The sequence below is a fragment of the Hyperoodon ampullatus genome (genome assembly GCF_949752795.1).
Source record: "Hyperoodon ampullatus genome assembly, chromosome: 8".
In the NCBI taxonomy this organism is placed as follows: Eukaryota; Metazoa; Chordata; class Mammalia; order Artiodactyla; family Ziphiidae; genus Hyperoodon; species Hyperoodon ampullatus.
In genome coordinates this window covers 80,159,343-80,179,859 of record NC_136921.1, presented here as the reverse complement: position 1 = coordinate 80,179,859, position 20,517 = coordinate 80,159,343, and the positions used below count along the sequence as shown (strand labels likewise).

General features: G+C 38.3%; 1 protein-coding gene across 2 annotated transcripts in view; it reads left to right on the top strand.

The window, feature by feature from the left end:
* Positions 1-20,517, top strand: part of GRB14 (growth factor receptor bound protein 14) — a gene marked incomplete at its 5' end in the record, with an annotated part of 125,431 nt that overhangs the window by 70,638 nt on the left and 34,276 nt on the right. For both annotated transcript variants that reach the window (XM_079709783.1, XM_079709784.1), the window contains one exon: positions 5,355-5,511. In XM_079709783.1, coding sequence (XP_079565909.1) covers positions 5,355-5,511 — 157 coding nt within the window. The remainder of the gene's footprint in view (positions 1-5,354; positions 5,512-20,517) is intronic.

Below are 20,517 nucleotides of genomic sequence, written 5' to 3'. Positions count from 1 at the left end.
AGTAGTGTAAGGAATTTTTCATAAGTACTGAATAAATCTGAGAGATGACAGGGACTTACTGCTGTGGAAGATCAACCAAAAGAAATTTTTATCGTTCATAGATGAATGTGTAGTTTGGACAAATGTCAGCATTAAATGGGATTATTTTTTTTAAGAGAAGAGTTTGAAATGGAGCTCAAACAAAAGTATTGTTTTTCTCCTAACAGGTGTTATTAATTTAAAAAATGAGTACATGCACTTATTCCAGAAATTTAAGTTAGCCTCGTCCTTCTAAATTTATGTGTCTCAGTTCTTGGCAGCTTATTTCTTTCCAATTTGCAGCAAAATCAACTGAAGAGATTAATGGCATTTCTAATTGGTTAGGTATCTTCTTCATTTTCCCCAACTTTACCTCTTACTCTATTCTTGCCCTCTTCTTGAATTTGGCTTAGACTTCAGAATGTCTCCAGATTTTCATTTGTTAATTCCTCTGATATAAAAACTAGAGCATGAAAAATAAGAGGCATGCTTCTGTTACCCCAGGTGATGGGCATCTATTGTAAGAAAGCATGGGGTAGTCAGGAAGTCTCAGGAACCTGTCCCGTGGCCACCAGGTCATTCCCAACCCCCTGTTTCCTGGCGTGGAATGAGCAGTGGCCTCTGAGGGCACTGAAATGGCAGCTCATCATTGCTCCACATGAAGGAGCAGCCCCAGGGTCGGATCTTCTTTTCCTCTCAGGACTGGTTGTCTTCATGTTGCTTTTGGCAAGAGCACCCACCAGTGTCTGACCCAGTCAGTGTTAACCACAGCAGCATGGTGGATGGCATTTCTTAGCATCTCAGCAATTGTCTGGCACTGAGATTTGTGTGAAGGCACTGAAGGCACAAACTTAAAAACAATAGCCTACCCAGATGCAATCATGGGAGCACTGAGATTCCAAAGAGATCTTGGGATCTTCATGAACCACATGTGTTAACCAAAAAATGAAGGAATTGAAGTGAGAGTTCAGACACTTGCACCTGATTTTGGCAGTGTATTTTCATAGCCTTTTTCATGTGACTTCACAGCTGCCTCAATGACTTCAAAACTCAGAACTGCCTGCTAATGGCAATATTAAGTCATTCCTTACCTAGGATTATTTATAAGAAAAATTGTATACCTTTTGCTCTTTAAGAAGAATTTTAATTTCCTGAGGATTAAAATTTAATCAATCATATACTTTGTGACAGAAAAGATTTTTAAATTAAAATTTACAAATATGTATTGAGTACCTGTTATGTGCAAAACATTTTGGTAGGCTTTGCAGGGGTACAAAGTTCATTTGTTCCAAAGATCTTTATTAAGCCATACATTGGCTTGGGCTAGGTCCCTGGGATATCATGTCATATGGGGAGTAAATGTAGATTTTCCTTAAAGGAGCTTACTAGTGCGGTTGAGGAGAAAGATATTCAAGTAGAAAATTACAAAGTAAGAGCTCTAAGAGGGACACATTATAAAGCCGTGGGCAGTCAGGGGAGACTTTCTGGAGGAAGTGCTGTGGGAACTGGGGCCAAATGATAAGTAGGAATTTGCCAAATAAAGCATATTGTTGGTGGCTGGGGCAAAGATTTCAGGTAGAGGATACCTCATGAGCAAATAGAAAGAAGAGGTTGCAAATGTTTATCATATTTGGCTAAGGTCAGAGTGACCTGTTCCATAGGCTGATTTGCTGGGGAGTGTGCATGCTGTGTGCATGCTGAAGAGTTTGGGCTTTATTCCATGGGGTCCCACTTCCCTGGTTCTCTATCTCTCTTTATCTTTCAGACTTTCTTGCCTCTAACTCACCATTAAATATTGCAATTTCTCAGGGTTCAGCCCTAGATTCTTTCTTTTCTCATGCTTCTTCCTTTTCTCCCTTGTCAGATATATCCATATCCACAAGTTTACCACCTATAAGCTCAATGATTCTTAAGTCAATTCTGAGCTGAGGATCTTGCATCCCTGTTACTATGGTCAAGCTTACCACTTCATCTCCCTCAGGGCCATGCTCCCTACTTGCCGTCCCTGATGACTTTTTTTTTTTTTTTTTTTTCGGTACGCAGGCCTCTCACTGTTGTGGCCTCTCCCGTTGCGGAGCACAGGCTCCGGATGCGTAGGCTCAGCAGCCATGGCTCACGGGCCCAGGCGCTCTGCGGCATGTGGGATCTTCCCGGACCGGGGCACGAACCCGCGTCCCCTGCATCGGCAGGTGGACTCTCAACCACTGCGCCACCAGGGAAGCCCCCTGACTCCTCTTAATCCTTAGAATCTGGCAAGTTTCTTCTTGCCCCATGGACTTTGCATGGCTTTGGTTCCCTTAGCTTGAAATGCTCTTACCCTCTCTTTGCCTAGCTACTGCCCACTCCTTCTTCAGGTCTTGGCCTGAATATCACTTTTTCATGGATACCTTTCAGGTCTCTCCTAACCCCCATTATATAATTTAGTAACATACTGAATTTTTATGTCCTACTTTGTGACTATAGTTTTTAATACTGCTTTCCCCACTATGCTTTAGCTCTCTGAGGGCAACAGCCAACTCTATGACAGCCTTATATATATATATATATATATATATATATATATATTTTAAAGGGAACTTTATTTTTATTTATTTATTTTTGGCTGCATTGGGTCTTTGTTGCTGCAAGTGGGCTTTCTTTAGTTGAGGCAAGCGGGGGCTACTCTTCGTTGAGGTGCGCGGGCTTCTCATTGCGGCGGCTTCTCTTGTTGCAGAGCAGGGGCTCTAGGCACGTGGGCTTCAGTAGTTGTGGCATGCAGGCTCAGTAGTTGTGACTCGCGGGCTCTAGAGCACAGGCTATGTAGTTGTGGCGCACGGGCTTAGTTGCTCTGCGGCATATGGGATCTTCCCACACTAGTGCTCAAACCCGTGTCCCCTGCATTGGCAGGCGGATTCGTAACCACTGTGCTGCCAGGGAAACCCAATGACAGCCTTATACTAAAACACTTAGCAAAGGATGTATGCTTTGCATGGGGTCTTAATAAACAATGAGCTGCTTGAGTTAGGACAACAAGGAGCCACTGAAGAATTTTAGAAGAATGACCTGATGTGATTGGCTATTAGAAAGTTTATTCCCCTAGCAGTATGGACAAAGAGTTGGAGAAGGTCTTTGGCTAGAACAAGAGATATAAGTAGGTGGATATTACCACTAGAAACTTACAGCTTCATGGCACACATATGACTAAAAAACACAATTCAAGTATTCCTTGGTCCAGGGGCCCAATGATATTCTCAGGACCCTTTTCATCTCTTGGCATGGTTTACTCCATGTGGGCCCCATTTTCCCACAGTCTTTCTCTTCATGAACAGTAGCAGCTTCACCCTACACCTGCCCAGTGGAAAAGAGGGCTCACTTTATGGTTATGTGAACGGATGTCTAGATTGGCCCTGACTGACTCTGATTAGGTCATGTGCCCATCTCTGAAATAGTTACTGTCGCCAGAGGGATTCTGGGTGTTGATTGATCAATTTGGATAACAACTATGTGAAGCTGAGGCAGTCATGCACTGGTAAACTGGCTATAAAAATAATTTTTTTTAAAAAAAGGCCTTATTTGTAGCATTTGCCAGTTTCTTTGGTGTACTCCCACCATAGCTGATTTCAAGATGCCTGGCTTGCAGAGTTCCTGAATGTTTAACAATCACCTCTTGCAAGCCCGTTCCAGCAGCTCCACTATACCATCACTGAGCTGAAAGTAGAGCTGCCAGAATCACAAAGACTAATGGTGAGGGAGGGAGTGGGTCTCTAAAAGATAATCAGAATGCTCTTAGAAGAGGGATAGGTGCCTGGTAGCCAGTCCAACAGATAAGCCTGCACTCTACTGTGTAACGTATACTTTGGTGTCATGATCTGATTTTACTTAGGAATTTTTTTTAAAGTTCTTATATTATTTACTTGAATAACATTTTTAAGCACCTTATAATATTCCATTTTGTGAAAGTACTATAGTTTACCATTCTTTTGTTGTTGTACATTTAGGTTGATAGAATTATATATAATGCTTTTCTGGATAAGTCTATGCCTAAAATTGTTTTCTACATTTATGACAGATTTATTGAGATAGTTTGCCTAAGTGAAATTACTGAGTCAAAGGAATGGACCTTTTAATGCTTTCGATAAATACTTTCCAACAGGTGTACAAAATAGTTTTACCAATTTATATCACTCCTGTCATTGTAAGAGAGCAGCTATTTCATTCCACTGTCATTACACATAATTAGAAAAATAATCGATAGAGAATTGATACATCATTTTAATTTTCATTTGTTTGAATTACTGAAAATGTTTAAATGTCTATATTTTTATAAGGTGTATTTCTTATATTGAATTCTCTTACAATTTCCTACTTCTGTGTGTGTTGATCTTACTATACTATTTTCATAGGTATTTAGCTTATTATAATTAATTTAATTTATATATGACATATCACAGTTAGTAGTGGAAATTCTAGCACATAGCATAACTTGGTAAATGTTGATAGGAGTGTTGTATATGAAACTCTCTACTTCTGTATGATTTGGGGTGACAATAGCTGCTGTAATAGATAAATAAAGAATCACAGTGAGTTAACAGACTAAAAGTTTATTTCTTGCTCATGTCAAAGTTACATGTGGGCGTTCCTAGTTGGGTACCTTCCATGTGGTCATTCAGAGACAAAGTCTCCTTCTGTCCCATGGCTCTGCTCTCCTCTTTAGGTCTTTGTCATCATTTCCATTCAGTGAGAGGCTGGCGTAAGAGAATGGATGACAGTATATGGGAAATTTTTATGGATTAGGTCTGGAGGTGCAACACTGCATGTGCTTACATCTCATTGACTAAAACTCAATCCCATGGACACAACTAATTGCAAGGGAGAAAAGAAAAAGGATTTGGTGAATGTCTAGCCAGTCTTTGCCAAAATTTCTATAACCTGAAATAGAGAAATCTTTATATTCTATTTACTGCTGTTACAACATGTATATCTGGGAATAAATCACCCATGTTACTTGGATTATTTACAGATTTAAATATGGAGTGGAAAATTTAAAATATTGTTAAGAGATATGTAGCTTTTTAGTTACATATCAGAGTGGTGGGAAATGACATTGAATGGTCATTGAGTGGCCTCCAGTTTAGACACTGAAGAGAAGAGATTGGAAGTTGTCAGACAGAGTGACTTTGACACATATTATAAACAAGTCTTGGATGGGCAACATTTACTCCATGTATAAGAAAATTAGATGTAAAACAAGCTGTATAAGGAATTTGTAATTAGCTCAACTGACAAGTTTGATGACTTATTAGAATGATATTTTTAATAGACTATTTTAGCTCATTTTTAAATTTCTACCTACACAGGTAATTAAAGTATACAGTGAAGATGAAACCAGCAGGGCTTTAGAGGTACCCAGTGACATAACTGCCCGAGATGTTTGCCAGCTGTTGATCCTGAAGAATCATTACATTGATGACCACAGCTGGACCCTTTTTGAGCACCTGCCTCACATAGGTCTAGGTAAGGATACAAAATCATAGTCATATCATTGCTTTTCTGTCCCTTATAGTTTGATCATATGGCAAAGGTTTTCTTCACTTGTAGAAAAATAGAGGACAATTATGAATAGTCCTTTTCTTTGTTTTTTATTTTTGGGTTGGTAGTTGAGAGAAAAATAAAGTAGCACAAAATGGAAATAAGAATAGAAATATTACAAATTTACCACCCTTCCTGGTTTGAATAATGATGTGTGGAAATTTGGGAGCTAAACCATAGAGTCTAAACTGATGGAAAGATACATCTCATAATAATCTTTAGTAGCACAATGAACATTTTTTGAGAGGTCAATAAAATATGCTGTTATTTGGACTACTTTTTGAATTGATTGTAGTGCAGACATGGGAAATATCCACAGTGGTAGTTCTCTTTATGGGACTGTACACCCTAAATGTTTCTTGAAGAATGAGTAATCCTTTACATTTTAAAGTCATAAACATAAAACATAATCGTATTTATTTGCGGTTGGAAATATATCTCTGTATTGTGAACTGTAGAGGCTTTTCCCCTCATATCTTTTAATAAGTTATAAAGAATTTTCATTCTTCTGCTAGCATGGGACAGAATTTGGTGACAATTTTATCTCCCCTTTCTTATTTTTACAAATACTGCTGTTAAAAAACATGTCCCCATAATAGGTAGGTGAGAAAGGAAGGAGTTTGTTATGGCAGTGCCATTTGATTCTTTGAATTTTGTATTAGTTTCCCTTGGCTGCTGTAACAAATTAGCATAATCTCAGTGGCCTGAAACAACCGAAGTTTATTCCGTTACATTTCTGGAGGCCAGAAGTCTGAAATCAGTATCAATGGATTAAAATCAAGGTATCTTCAGGGATGAGCTTCCTCTGGAGGTTCAAGGAGAGAATCCATTTCCTGCCTCTTCTAGCTTCTTGTGGCTGCTGGCATGCCTTGGCTATGGCTGCATCACTCTAATCTCTACCTCCATGGTCACACTGTGTTCTCTTCTGTCTGTGTGCAGTCTTCCTCTACCTCTCTCTTGTAAGATAGTAGCATTTAGGCTTTATCCAGAATAATCCAGGATAATCACTTCACTTCAAGATCCTTAAATCAATGATACCTGCAAAGTTTTGTTTTGTTTTCATTTTTTTACCATGTAAGGTAACATTCACAGGTTTCAGGGATTAAGATGGTATCTTTAGGGGGCTATTATTTAGCCTACCATCAACTCCTTTGCATTGTATGTCAAACAACTTTTAGTAATAAACAACTTATTCAAAATTATTTTAAATAAGTTGTCAATGACAGGACAATTTGTCCCTTCAATTTGTTTAAAGAATTGAGAATTTTATACCTAGTCATGAGAGTCATTCACTTTCTTGCATAGCTAGCTACCAATATATAAAAATTTTCCTTCGTTTGATACATAGAGGGTTTACACCTCAGAGCAGCGTACCAAAGTAAGGTTCAGTTCGGATGAGAAGTTTGCCTTTGTCTTATGAAATGCAATAAAGATGATGTTGGCAGAAAAGGTATGTTCTTAGGAGGATCCGTTTTTAAAAGATTCTGGAAAATGGTTCATTTAAAGTCCCTTGCATTCCCTGAACCATTCAGGAAGTGTCTATAGTACTTCCAATTTGAAGACTGCTGTCCAAGGATGTGTCAGGACCTCAGGAAGAGGACAGAGGGAAGGCTGTGGAAAAGAAGTTTGGATAGTTTGACAGTCTCCACAGGGATTCTGAACCTCAACCCACCCTCCCACCCCCTGTTTGATAGTTGATGAGCTACATGTCAGCTGATCTCCACAGCTGAGCATGTACCTTCCAAGAAAACTTGAATTCTGAAGGTATGCTATACTGGTCCGTGTGACTTGCTGTCTCACCCTCGTAGGGCAGAAAAAGTTCAACATATATTTTCTTCATTGCCATTTGTGACTAATTTAACTTCTATTCATGATCATTACTCTCAGAAGTATGGTGTTAACTCTCAACAGGTACCTGCTGTAATTCCAAACTATTTTGTTTGCTTATGCTTCTAGAAATATAGCTCTCAATTAGTATAATATATAATTACAGTATTTTATACTCTTAAATTTTTCTTTTGGAGAGAGTTTAAAAGTCATTAAACATCTTTTGCAGTTATAGTCACTACAATTTATCCCTAACAAAGAGCTTGAAGTTCAGTAATAAAATCTACTTTATAAATCAAGAAGCAGTTTTCACAGAGACCGCGGCAAGTCATGTGAGGAATAAAAAGATTTGTGCAAGTCTTTTAATGTAGAAGCTTAAAATGGAACGTTGAGAGTTAATTTGAGCTACACGCTAAATATAAACTTTTAGGCATTGAATAGAAATATATTTCTCCATTACTGTATTTTCTGGAAACTGCTGAAATAAAATCAAAGATGTGAGAATATTGTCTCATGGCTTCATTAACCATGCATTAGACCAAAGCTTATGAGAAAGAAATTTAGTTCCAGAGCTTTTCTCTGTTCTTTTTTTTCTCTTTGTTTTTACTCAGATAAAAACTTTATACAGTAGAAAAATTGCAGACACTAATGCTACCCAAATACTAATGTATATTAGATTTTCCACCTTCCGTTCCTTTAAAAAAAAAATCTGCTGCTTTATTTCCGTAAGGATACACTGAGATGTTAGATAATAAGAGTTAATGAATATCCAACTAAACTCTTGAGAAACAGTTTTTATTCTTTTTCTTTCTTCTAATTCTTTAACAATATAATAAGAGAATAACAACTCTTAAGATGCTGTGGTCTTCCTCAGCATCAAATGTAAAACCAGTGTGTCTTTGAATTTTATTTGTGTGTGTGTAGCTTATAAATACTCTTGTAGTAGCTATTCAACCTAAGAGTAGTATTCAGAAACATTTTTGCTATTTGCATATTAAAATGAACTAAAAGAACTAAAGTGGGGTGTTTCTGCCCCTTAAATATGCTGTGCAGCTACTGATGCCCTTTGTCAATAGAATGAAGCACTGACATATTCAACTGCAAATCTTCTTTTAGTGGTGATGATGTAAAGAACCAAAGGACAAATCATTTGCCAAAACTTTGGTGACCAGCTAGTGAGCTTTGCATGTTGTTCAGGAGACATTCTTGACCTCTCTTTGATTAAAATGATGAGTTTTCAATAAATAGAATTCTAAAAGTGAAGAGGTGGTCTATTATTTAAAAAAAATATATTTAATACAAAAATAATTCAGCTCACTGTAAATAACAGAAATAAAGATGTCAGGAATTAAACAATATTATCCATTATTTCACAACGCTGAGATAACTTTCTTTAGTTTCTCTATTTTTTTTAAGAGTTTATTAATTAATTTATTTATTTTTGCTGTGTTGGGTCTTCGTTTCTGTGCGAGGGCTTCCCCTAGTTGTGGCAAGCGGGGACCACTCTCCATCGCGGTGCGTGGGCCTCTCACTATCGCGGCCTCTCTTGTTGCGGAGCACAAGCTCCAGACGCGCAGGCTCAGTAGTTGTGGCTCACGGGCCTAGTTGCTTCGCGGCATGTGGGATCTTCCCAGACCAGGGCTCGAACCCGTGTCCCCTGCATTGGCAGGCAGACTCTCAACCACTGCACCACCAGGGAAGCCCCTAGTTTCTCTATTTTAACATAATCTCTAGCCTATGAGTTCACTTGTGTAGACTACCTTCTTTTATATATGTGTGCATTTTTTAAAAATACTGATTATTTTTAGTTTTTTTTTTTTCCTTTCCACCTTACAGATTCCACAAAAACTAGGAACTAACTCCCCCTGCCTTTCCCTGTTGCTTTCCTCCAATAGTTTAACAAATATCTGTTGACTATTTTGCACCAAGCCTGTTTTGTGCGTGGATCCCGGGGGTACAGTATGAACACAACAGACAAAAAGCAGTGCCCTCATGAGTTTGCATTCTAGTGGGAAGAGAAAGACAAGAGATACATGACTAAAATGTGCAATCTCTTAGGTGGTGATTAGCACTGGGGAGAAAAGGAAGGCAGGGAAAGGGATAGGGAGTCCGGGGCTGGTTGGGAGATGCACTTTAAGTAGATCAGGGAAGGTGTCCCTGACAGCGTGATGTTTGAGTAGAGGTCTGAAGCAGACAGGAGCAGGTCTTGCACTTAAATAGAAGATTGTTCTAGAAGGAGAGAACAGCAAGCGGGAAGGCCTGGACGTGGCAATGTGCTTGTGTTCAGGAAACAGGACTTAGGGAGTCAGTAAGGTGGAAAGTAATGGAAAGGGACTGCACAGAGCTACCACAGAGCCAGCTCATGCAGGGTCTCCCAGGCCATGGAAGGGACTGGACTTTTACACTGAGTGAGGGAAAAAGTAACTGTAGGTCTCTTCGTCAGAGAGCAGTATGGTTTGACTTAGTTTTAAAGTCTACTACTAAGAAGACCCGAACGCAAGTTTTGACCATTTGGAGGCTAAGCAACTTCGTTTTGCTTTTACATCAAAGTATCTGTGGCTTCCAGGCTTGATCCTTGCCCATCTCTCCTTTCTGCCAGTCGCGCATGCCACATTGTACCATCTTCATGTCATGGTCTGCACATGTACAAGGCTTAGTGTTTGTGAGATCCTGAAGCCTTGTAGGCAAGAATATTGTGACTTAGGAGATAGATGAGAGTGGGGAGTTTTCTGCCTCTAGTTCACTTTAATATCCCAGATAAGCTTAGGAAAGTTTCAGAGACATGCTATGTGGTTAATAGATGTGCTACTGTTGTTGTGTGTGATCCATTAAAACACACCACAAATTACTAAGGTCAGAAGGGGGAGCACATGACATTCAAAATATGGTTATGGAATTCAAAGTCTGTTTTCAGAATGACACTTTGTGTGGCAAAAAACCCTCCAATTTTATTGGTATTTTTAATATGAATGCATATGTGTGATAGCTACTATTAATGTGCATCTTATGTGTGCAGGGCCACTACTTAGAGGTTTCACATTCATCTTGATAGACACTCTCAATATTTAGCCTCATAGCAACCCTGCAATGTACATTTATTTCATCTCCATTTTACACATAAGAATACAAAGAATCGGTGATAAAAAAATACCTGGCCCAGAGTCAACCTTGCACAAATCTAGGTACCTGTCAGATTCTCAAGTGTATGCATTTTCTGTGGAAGCAAGTTTGTTATTTCCTCACCTCACTAGGTCAGGCCAGTGTTTTCGGGATTCTGTGGTTGGTTTGTCTCTCTCACTCTCCATCTGCATCTCTCATGCATGCTATAAATACAAACTTAAATTCTGAAACCTCAAAAACATTTTCAGACAAACCTAGGTAGTACTGAAATGATTGGAATCAAACTGAGCCAGCCTGGTCCACTTTATAGCAGAGCCAGCTATTTATCTTGGCTGAGAAGAGGATCACTTTGGAAATGGGCTGTTGTTGAATTTATACACATTGTGAATGGTAATATGACATTTGGAGCTTTGAATATGATATCAATATTTCATATCCTCTGTCCATAGTTATTAATGTATGCTACCAAGAATTTTCATAGGTAGAGTAAATCATGGAAGGCAGCTAAATAGCCTGATTTTGTTACAAATTGCTGATTTGCCTGATTTTGGGTCGTGTTATTATGAGTTTCTAGTACTACATACAGCTTTATAGACATTGGATTTAAAATATCAGTATATCACCAAATATTTCCCCTTCTCTAATGATATAACAACCCGTTTTGTAACTGGTGTGTTTTACTTCACAGCCACTGGATGTCACTATAGTTCCCCAGATGGAGTCCCCTGCCTTTACAATTATTGTAAGAGGATGGTGGGGCGGTGGGGGCGGGGGGGCGGGCGGGGAACTTCAGTTTTAAGTCTTCTGGAACTTAATGGGATCCATGTTTGCTTTGCTCCCATTTTGATTCCTAATTGAAGCCATGGTATGAAGCAGCGGCAATTAACACAATACCTCAAGCGCATACCTATAGATTCCTCGGGAAGTGGAATTAATTGTATTTTAGTGTCATTGCTAGGGACCGCTGAGATTTCTATTGTGAGTATCATTGTGGAGTGGCTTTAATAAGCAAAATGAATGACTGCAGGCTCTTAATGAAACCATTTTTATATGTGCAGCCATACACACATGATCTCTTTAAGACTGAAGCAATGCACAGCAGCGGTGAGGGAACACTTCACAGCCGCCTGCTTTGAAGCTGCTCCTTCACTTTTTTCTTCTTTGCAAAAGAAACACAAGTGTTTTTTCTGTTGTCTGGCACTGATACTGATATGTAGTTGTACTTTCTGTGCTGTTTGGAACCTACCAGCCATCAGAGTTGTGACCACCCTCGTCACCAGCGGAAATAATTGTGAAACCCTTAGGACGTGTGCTTCCTTCTCTATCGAGACTTATGTAGCCCTGACCTGAGGGTTAAGGTGACATGTGCTCTGGTAGCACACTAAGGCTGGAGGTGGGAAATGTGAAGCCAGCAAAGAGTGCTCATAACTAAATCTGCCTTGTAGTCCGGCTGATTTTTCCTTTTCAGTATTCTCATAGCCTGAGTTCAGCTCTCATCATCTCTCTTCTCAGGAATTCCTTTAGCCTCACAGTTGGTCCTTCCTCTTGACTTTGGTCATAACAAAGTTATTCATCTGAGTGCAGACCTTGATTCACCTTGCCTTAGGGTCCAAGGTCCTTTGCAGGGCGTGTAGTACCTGTGACCTGACTACCCTTCCTACCTCAAGCCTTGTGTCTTGTACCTCCCTTCTCTAAGTTTATACATCAGAGAACTGCCTGTAGTCGCCTGCATTTCTACTCCTTGGGTTCCTTGCTCATGCTGTTAAGATTCTCAGGAAGCCCTTTCTCACCCATCTTTACCTGGCTAATTGCTATGCATCTTCCAAGGCTTACTTGGAATGTTAGTTAAAAATAGCAATAAAGTATAACTGTATAATAACTGCTAGCCATTTCCTGAAAATTCCTATGAAAACAAAGATGGAACCCCTCAGCTGTCCAAGCTGACTGACAGCTAACCTAGTGCCACGGTCTGGGGAGAGGAGAGATAGAAGAGCAGTTGGAGGCATCCCACACTCAGTCTTATGAAGTAGAGTCACTCTTTCCGTTTGAGAGCAGGTAGGGAGACACACCTGCCTCTCTCATATGCCTGGGTACAGATTTTGGCTGCTCAGAAGCTAGTTGTTTTTTTTGTTTTTTTTTTTGTGGTACGCGGGCCTCTCACTGTTGTGGCCTCTCCCGTTGTGGAGCACAGGCTCCGGATGCGCAGGCTCAGCGGCCATGGCTCACGGGCCCAGCCGCTCCGCGGCATGTGGGATCTTCCCAGACCAGGGCACGAACCCGTGTCCCCCGCATCGGCAGGCGGACTCTCAACCACTGAGCCACCAGGGAAGCCCTAGGCCAGTTGTTTTTTGAGACAATTGGCATACTTGCTGGCACTACCTTTTCTCATACATCCATTAGGAAATTACAACCTCCCCCCAACCCCCCCCCAAAAAAAAGAGTGGTTCAGGAAGCACTAGGAGTGATAGAGGTGAACTGTGTCCTGGGAGGTGAGGCTCCCACAAGTACACACTATAGGTGGGTGTGGAGAACAAGCAAATCTGGATAAGAAACAGATTTAAGGCTGTTCAAGCAGGATTATTTACAGTATCAATTAATGAGAAAAATAAAACCTAATGCTATTATAATAGGGGAATGTTATAAATTACAGTATATTAATAGGATGTAAGTTATGCTGCTTTTAATCATGTTTTTGGAGCTTTTCCTTTGAAGACTGATGTGGACAAATGTAAGATTGTAACAGTGATTGAATAAAGTATATATTTTTCACAGCATTTAGGAAACATTGTATATATGTTTATATGTGTACAGTGTTTTCTAAATGCTGTGAAAAATATATACACATAAACTCACATAGTCCCAAAGAAAAAGACAATATTGTAATGTTAAGTGCTTATTCCTGACTGACAGTTTTAAGGATGGATTGTGATTGTCGGGTGTGTTTTTCAAATTTTCTGTAATGGAAATGTATTATTTTAGTAATCAGGGAAAAAAAGAAATAAATACAATTTTTAAAACTTATTAAGAGATTTTCAAAGACTTAGTTCAGACAACTTCCTGAAGCCCCAAGTTGGATCAAGTACCCATCTTCTACACTGCTATAACATTTTCTGCAACTGTCTCATAGTGATCATATTACTAAAACTAGTCCATAATTCCATAAGCAATGGAACTCTCTGTATATGTACATCTTTGTAACCCAGGGTCTAGGACAAATAAATGGCTTTTGAACTACGGTATACTAAACTGTAAGTTGTTATATCAAGTAGTTCAAAGGATGGATTACAAAGTACATAGAAGGAAGAGACTTGAAAAAGAAGCCAAAGAAATCACATGCCATGCCCAGATGGAAATTTACTCTGAGTCCTTAAAGGGTTCATTGGATAACTTAGAATTCATGGAAGCTGTTTCTAAGCTCTTCAGGTATTAACAGTCAGCTTGAGATAATATATATGCAAACATTCTGTGGAAAAATAAGGCTTTCTATGAATACAAGTTGTGATCATTGAGTCTGAGTTAATATGAGGGCTGTTTCACTCTGTTGAAGAATGATCCACAAGGCCTTTATACCCATCAGCTTTAGTGTCAAGATTTTCCTATTATTGCACTTGGGAAGCTGAATGTGGCAGTGGCAATTTTCCAGGGAATCTTGCTGGTATTAAGTAGTTTTCTTAGGTTAAGGAAACTTTTAGAAATTGAGCCTTGCTTTATTCTTTGCTTCTCCAGTTTTTGTTTTGCTTGGTCAGAGGCTGTTCATTTTTATCTGAAAATAAGATTGACAAAATGTATGTAGTTTCTACCTAGCACAGAGAAGTACAAGGACCATTTGTCTCCTGGAGTTTCCTGTAACAAAGGTATACAAAGAATTGTTTTCTGGGTGAATTAGAGCTAAAAGCCACTTTTGTTTCTTCTCTTATCAAGTGACGAGAAGAGTAGGGACTCCGGTTTCTATTTGATCCTCACGCTGTACTTTCAGTAGATTCAGTGAAGAAATCCAGGTAGAAGGTCACAGGTGAACACTTTCCATTCTGGGAGGATTGAGGTTTTTTAAAAGACTTTGAAGTTAAATCAACAGTTTCAGAATAAACTTCTCTCTCTCTTTTTTTTTTTTTAAAGAAGAAGTTTCTGAAAATTAAATAGAAAACAGAATTATGTGTAGTTATCACTGTTTGGTAGTATTTCATTCTATTAACTTAAGACTTCACTGATCTATCAGAAACAAAAATAAAACTTAAAGTGATATGAAGCTTTTGTTGTTTTAAGAAGGCTTTTTTTTCACTCTTTTTGAAGGTTTTTTTTCCTTTTTTCCTCCTTTTTGGTTGCTGTCTTGAAGTGATTTAAGACAGCTTCTCTCCTATTTTTCTACCTACGTAAGAGTGCTATTTGATCATTGTAATAATTCACTTTACAATCCCTGAAAAATTCTTCAGAAAGCTTTTTAAATAGACTTGTATCTGTTAAATTTTAATAATACATCTTAATATAGTATTTTAGGTGAATTTATGAAGTTTTAAAAGTAAGGTTTTTTTAAAAAAAATCACGTTGAATTTATTTGAATTTTACCAGGGGTCGTTTCTCAAATGGTGGCTCAAAAAGTCTCTGAGTTCATTCTGGGTGACAGCTCCTAATATTGTTTTTTCAAACATTACAGCAAAGAGCCCCTAAATATAGAATTAATAATTTTTTTGATAATTAAAAAATATAAGTTACTTAGTAGAATTACTGAGTTGGTTAAAGTCTGCTTGGTTTTAGAATGGGGCTATAGAGGAAGAGTCAAGAGAAAGTTTATGGGAAGCCATCTAGACAAGGGTTTTGTTTTGTTTTGTTTTTCCTTTCTTGGGTGTTGGTGATGATGTCTTATACTATGCTTAGTCCTTGGCAAAACAAAGCTGGTCTTCAGCCACTTTTCACCTCCCTTTTAAGCATTTTTCTTTTCCTCTCAAAGTAATCTATCTAGGCATCTTATATCCTCTTGTTGAACTTCCTCCCTGTTAAGGTCTGTATTTAGTTCAATATCTGCACTTTAAAAAAACACAAATTTTGGGACTTCCTTGGTGGCGCAGTGGTTAAGAATCTGCCTGCCAATGCAGGGGACACGGGTTCGAGCCCTAGTCTGGGAAGATCCCACATGCCACGGAGCAACTAAGCCTGTGCGCCACAACTACAGAGCCTGTGCTCTAGAGCCCTTGAGCCACAACTACTGAGCCTGCGAGCCACAATTACTGAAGCCCGTGCGCCTAGAGCCTGTGCTCCACAACAAAGAGAAGCCACCACAATGAGAAGCCCGTGCACTGCAATGAACAGTAGCCCCCGCTCTCGCAACTAGAGAAAGCCCGTGAGCAGCAACAAAGACCCAATGCAGCCATAAATAGATAAATAAATAAATAAATAAATAAGTTAATTTTTTGAAAAACACAGATTTTCTGTAAGATGTGATTAGCTGATAATCAGTTAGGCCTCTTAGGGTTCTTTGGGTTATTTATTTATTTATTTTTAAATTTTATTTTATTTACTTTTTTATACAGCAGGTTCTTATTAGTTATCCATTTTATACATATTAGTGTATACATGTCAATCCCAATCTCCCAATTCATCAAACCACCACCAGCCCCTGCCACTTTCCCCCCTTGGTGTCCATATATATTGTTCTCTACATCTGTGTCTCAATTTCTGCCCTGCAAACCAGTTCATCTGTACCATTTTTCTAGGTTCCACATATATGCGTTAATATACGATATTTGTGTTTCTCTTTCTGACCTACTTCACTCTGTATGACAGTCTCTAGATTCATCCACGTCTCTACAAATGACCCAATTTTGTTCCTTTTTATGGCTGAGTAATATTCCATTGTATATATGTACCACATCTCCTTTATCCATTCATCTGTTGATAGGCATTTAGGTTGCTTCCATGACCTGGCTGTTGTAAATAGTGCTGCAGTGAACACTGGGGTGCATGTGTCTTTTTGAATTATGGTTTTCTCTGGGTATATGCCCAGTAGTGGGATTGCTGGGTCATATGGTAATTCTGTTTTTAGTTTTTTAAGGAACCTCCATACTGTTCTGCATAGTGGCTGTATCAATTTACATTCCCACCAACAGTGCAAGAAGGTTCCCTTTTCTCCACACCCTCTCCAGCATTTTTTGTTTATAGATTTTCTGATGACACCCATTCTAACTGGTGTGAGGTGATACCTCATTGTAGTTTTGATTTGCATTTCTCTAATAACTAGTGATGTTGAGCAGCTTTTCATGTGCTTCCTGGCCACCTGTATGTCTTTTTTGGAGAAATGTCTGTTTAGGTCTTCTGCCCATTTTTGGATTGGGTTGTTTGTTTTTTGATATTGAGCTGCATGAGCTGTTTATATATTTTGGAGATTAATCCTTTGTCAGTCGATTCACTTGCAAATATTTTCTCCCATTCTGAGGGTTGTCTTTTCGTCTTGTTTGTAGTTTCCTTTGCTTTGCAAAAGCATTGATGTTTCATTAGGTCCCATTTGTTTATTTTTGTTTTTATTTCCATTACTCTAGGAGGTGGATCAAAACAGATCTTGCTGTGATTTATGTCAAAGAGTGTTCTTCTTATGTTTTCCTCTAAGAGTTTTATAGTGTCTGGTCTTACATTTAGGTCTCTAATCCATTTTGAGTTTATTTTTGTGTATGGTGTTAGGGATTGTTCTAATTTCATTCTTTTACATGTACCTGTCCAGTTTTCCCAGCACCACTTATTGAAGAGACTGTCTTTTCTCCATTGTATATCCTTGCCTCCTTTGTCATAGATTAGTTGACCATAGGTGCGTGGGTTTATCTCTGGGCTTTCTATCCTGTTCTGTTGATCTATATTTCTATTTTTGTGCCAGTACCATAGTGTCTTGATTACTGTAGCTTTGTAGTATAGTCTGAAGTCAGGGAGTCTGATTCCTCCAGCTCCGTTTTTTTTCCTCAAGACTGCTTTGGCTATTTGGAGTCTTTTGTGTCTCCATGCAAATTTTAAGATTTTTTGTTCTAGTTCTGTAAAAAATGCCATTGGTAATTTGTTAGGGATTGCACTGAATCTGTAGATTGTTTGGGGTAATATAGTCATTTTCACAATATTGATTCTTCCAATCCAAGAACACGGTATATCTCTCCATTGTATCATCTTTAACTTCTTTCAACAGTGTCTTACAGTTTTCTGCATACAGGTCTTTTGTTTCCCTAGGTAGGTTTATTCCTAGGTATTTTATTCTTTTTGTTGCAATGGTAAATGGGCGTGTTTCCTTAATTTCTCTCTCAGGTTTTTCATCATTAGTGTATAGGAATGAAAGAGATTTCTGTGCATTAATTTTGTAGCCTGCAACCTTACCAAATTCATTGATTAGTTCTAGTAAGTTTTCTGGTGGCATCTTTAGGATTCTCTATGTATAGTATCGTGTCATCTGCAAACAGTGACAGTTTTACTTCTTCTTTTCCAATTTGTATCCCTTTTATTTCTTTTTCTTCTCTGATTGCCATGGCTAGGACTTCCAAAACTATGTTGAATAATAGTGGTGAGAGTGGACATCCTTGTCATGTTCCTGATCTTAGAGGAAATGCTTTCAGTTTTTCACCATTGAGAATGCTCTTTGCTATGGGTTTGTTGTATAAGGCCTTTATTATGCTGAGGTAGGTTCCCTCTATGCCCACTTTCTGGAGAGTTTTTATCATAAATGGGTGTTGAATTTTGTCAAAAACTTTTTCTGCATCTATTGAGATGATCACATGGTTTTTAATTCTTCAATTTGCTAATATGGTGTATCACATTGATTGATTTGCGTATACTGAAGAATCCTTGCATCCCTGGGATAAATACCACTTGATCATGGTGGATGATCCTTTTAATGGGTTGTTGGATTCTGTTTGCTAGTATTTTGTTGAGGATTTTTGCATCTATATTCATCAGTGATATTGGTCTATAATTTTCTTTTTTTGTTGTATCTTTGTCTGGTTTTGGTATCAGGGTGATGGTGGTCTCATAGAATGAGTTTGGGAGTGTTCCTTCCTCTGCAATTTTTTGGAAGAGTTTGAGAAGGATGGGTGTTAGCTCTTCTCTAAATGTTTGATGGAATTCACCTGTGAAGTCATCTGTCCTGGACTTTTGTTTGTTGGAAGATTTTTAATCACAGTTTCCATTTCATCAATTGTAATTGGCTGTTCATATTTTCTCTTCCTGGTTCAGTCTTGGAAGGTTATACCTTTCTAAGAATTTTTCCATTTCTTCCAGGCTGTCCATTTTATTGGCATAGGGTTGCTTGTAGTAGTCTCTTAGAATGCTTTGTATTTCTGTGGTGTTTGTTGTAACTTCTTTTTCATTTCTAATTTTATTGATTTGAGTTCTCTCCCTCTTTTTCTTGATGAGTCTGGCTAATGGTTTATCAATTTTGCTTATCTTCTCAAAGAACCAGCTTTTACTTTTATTGCTCTTTGCTATTGTTTTCTTTGTTTTTATTTCATTTATTTCTGCTCTGATCTTTATGATTTCTTACCTTCTACTAACTTTGGGTTTTGTTTGTTCTTCTTTCTCTAGTTCCTTTAGGTGTAAGTTTAGATTGTTTGAGATTTTTCTTGTTTCTTGAGGTAGGCTTGTATTGCCATAAACTTTCCTCTTAGAACTGCTTTTGCTGCACCCCATAGGTTTTGGATCATCGTGTTTTCATTGTCATTTGTCTCTAGGTATTTTTTGATTTCCTCTTTGATTTCTTCAGTGATCTCTTGGTTATTTAGTAAAGTACTGTTTAGCCTCCATGTGTTTGTGTTTTTTACTTTTTTTCCTGTAATTGATTTCTAATCTCATAGCGTTGTGGTCAGAAAGGATGCTTGATATGATTTCAGTTTTCTTAAATATACTGAGCTTGATTTGTGACCCGAGATATGATTTAAACTGGAGAATGTTCCATGCACACTTGAGAAGAAAGTGTAAACTGTTTTTGGATGGAATGTCCTAAAAATATCAATTAAATCTATCTGGTCTATTGTGTCATTTAAAGCTTGTGTTTTCTTAGTAATTTTCTGTTTGGATGATCTGTCCATAGGTGTAAGTGAGGTGTTAAAGTCCGCCACTATTATTGTGTTACTGTCGATTTCCTCTTTTATACCTGTTAGCAGTTGCCTTATGTATTGAGGTGCTCTTATGTTGGGTGCCTATATATTTATAATTGTTATATCTTCTTCTTGGATTGATCCCTTGATCATTATGTAGTGTCCTTCCTTGTCTCCTGTAATATTAAAAGTCTATTTTATCTGATATGAGTATTGCTACTCCAGCTTTCTTTTGATTTCCATTTGCATGGAATATCTTTTTCCATCCCCTCACTTTCCGTCTATATGTGTCCCTCGATCTGAAGTGGGTCTCTTGTAGACAGCATATATATGGGTCTTGTTTTTGTATCCATTCAGCAAGCCTCTGTCTTTTGGTTGGAGCATGTAATTCATTCACGTTTAAGGTAATTATCGATATGTATGTTCCTATGACCATTTTCTTAATTGTTTTGGGTTTGTTTTTGTAGGTTCTTTTTTTCTCTTGTGTTTCCCTCTTAGAGAAGTTCCTTTAGCATTTGTTGTAGAGCTGGTTTGGTGGTGCTGAAATCTCTTAGCTTTTGCTTGTCTGTAAAGCTTGATTTCTCCATCAAGATGAATGAGATCATTGCTGGGTAGAGTAATCTTGGTTGTAGGTTCTTCCCTTTCATCACTTTAAATATGTCATGCCACTCCCTTCTGGGTTGCAGAGTTTCTGCTGAGAAATTAGCTGGCAACCTTATGTGAGTTCCCTTGTATGCTATTTGTCATCTTTCCCTTGCTGCTTTCAATAATTTTTCTTTGTCTTTAATTTTTGGCAATTTGATTACTATGTGTCTCCTTGGGTTTATCCTGTTTGTGAGTCTCTGTGCTTCCTGGACTTGGGTGGCTATTTCCTTTCCCAATTTAGGGAAGTTTTCGACTATAATCTCTTCAAATATTTTCTCGGGTC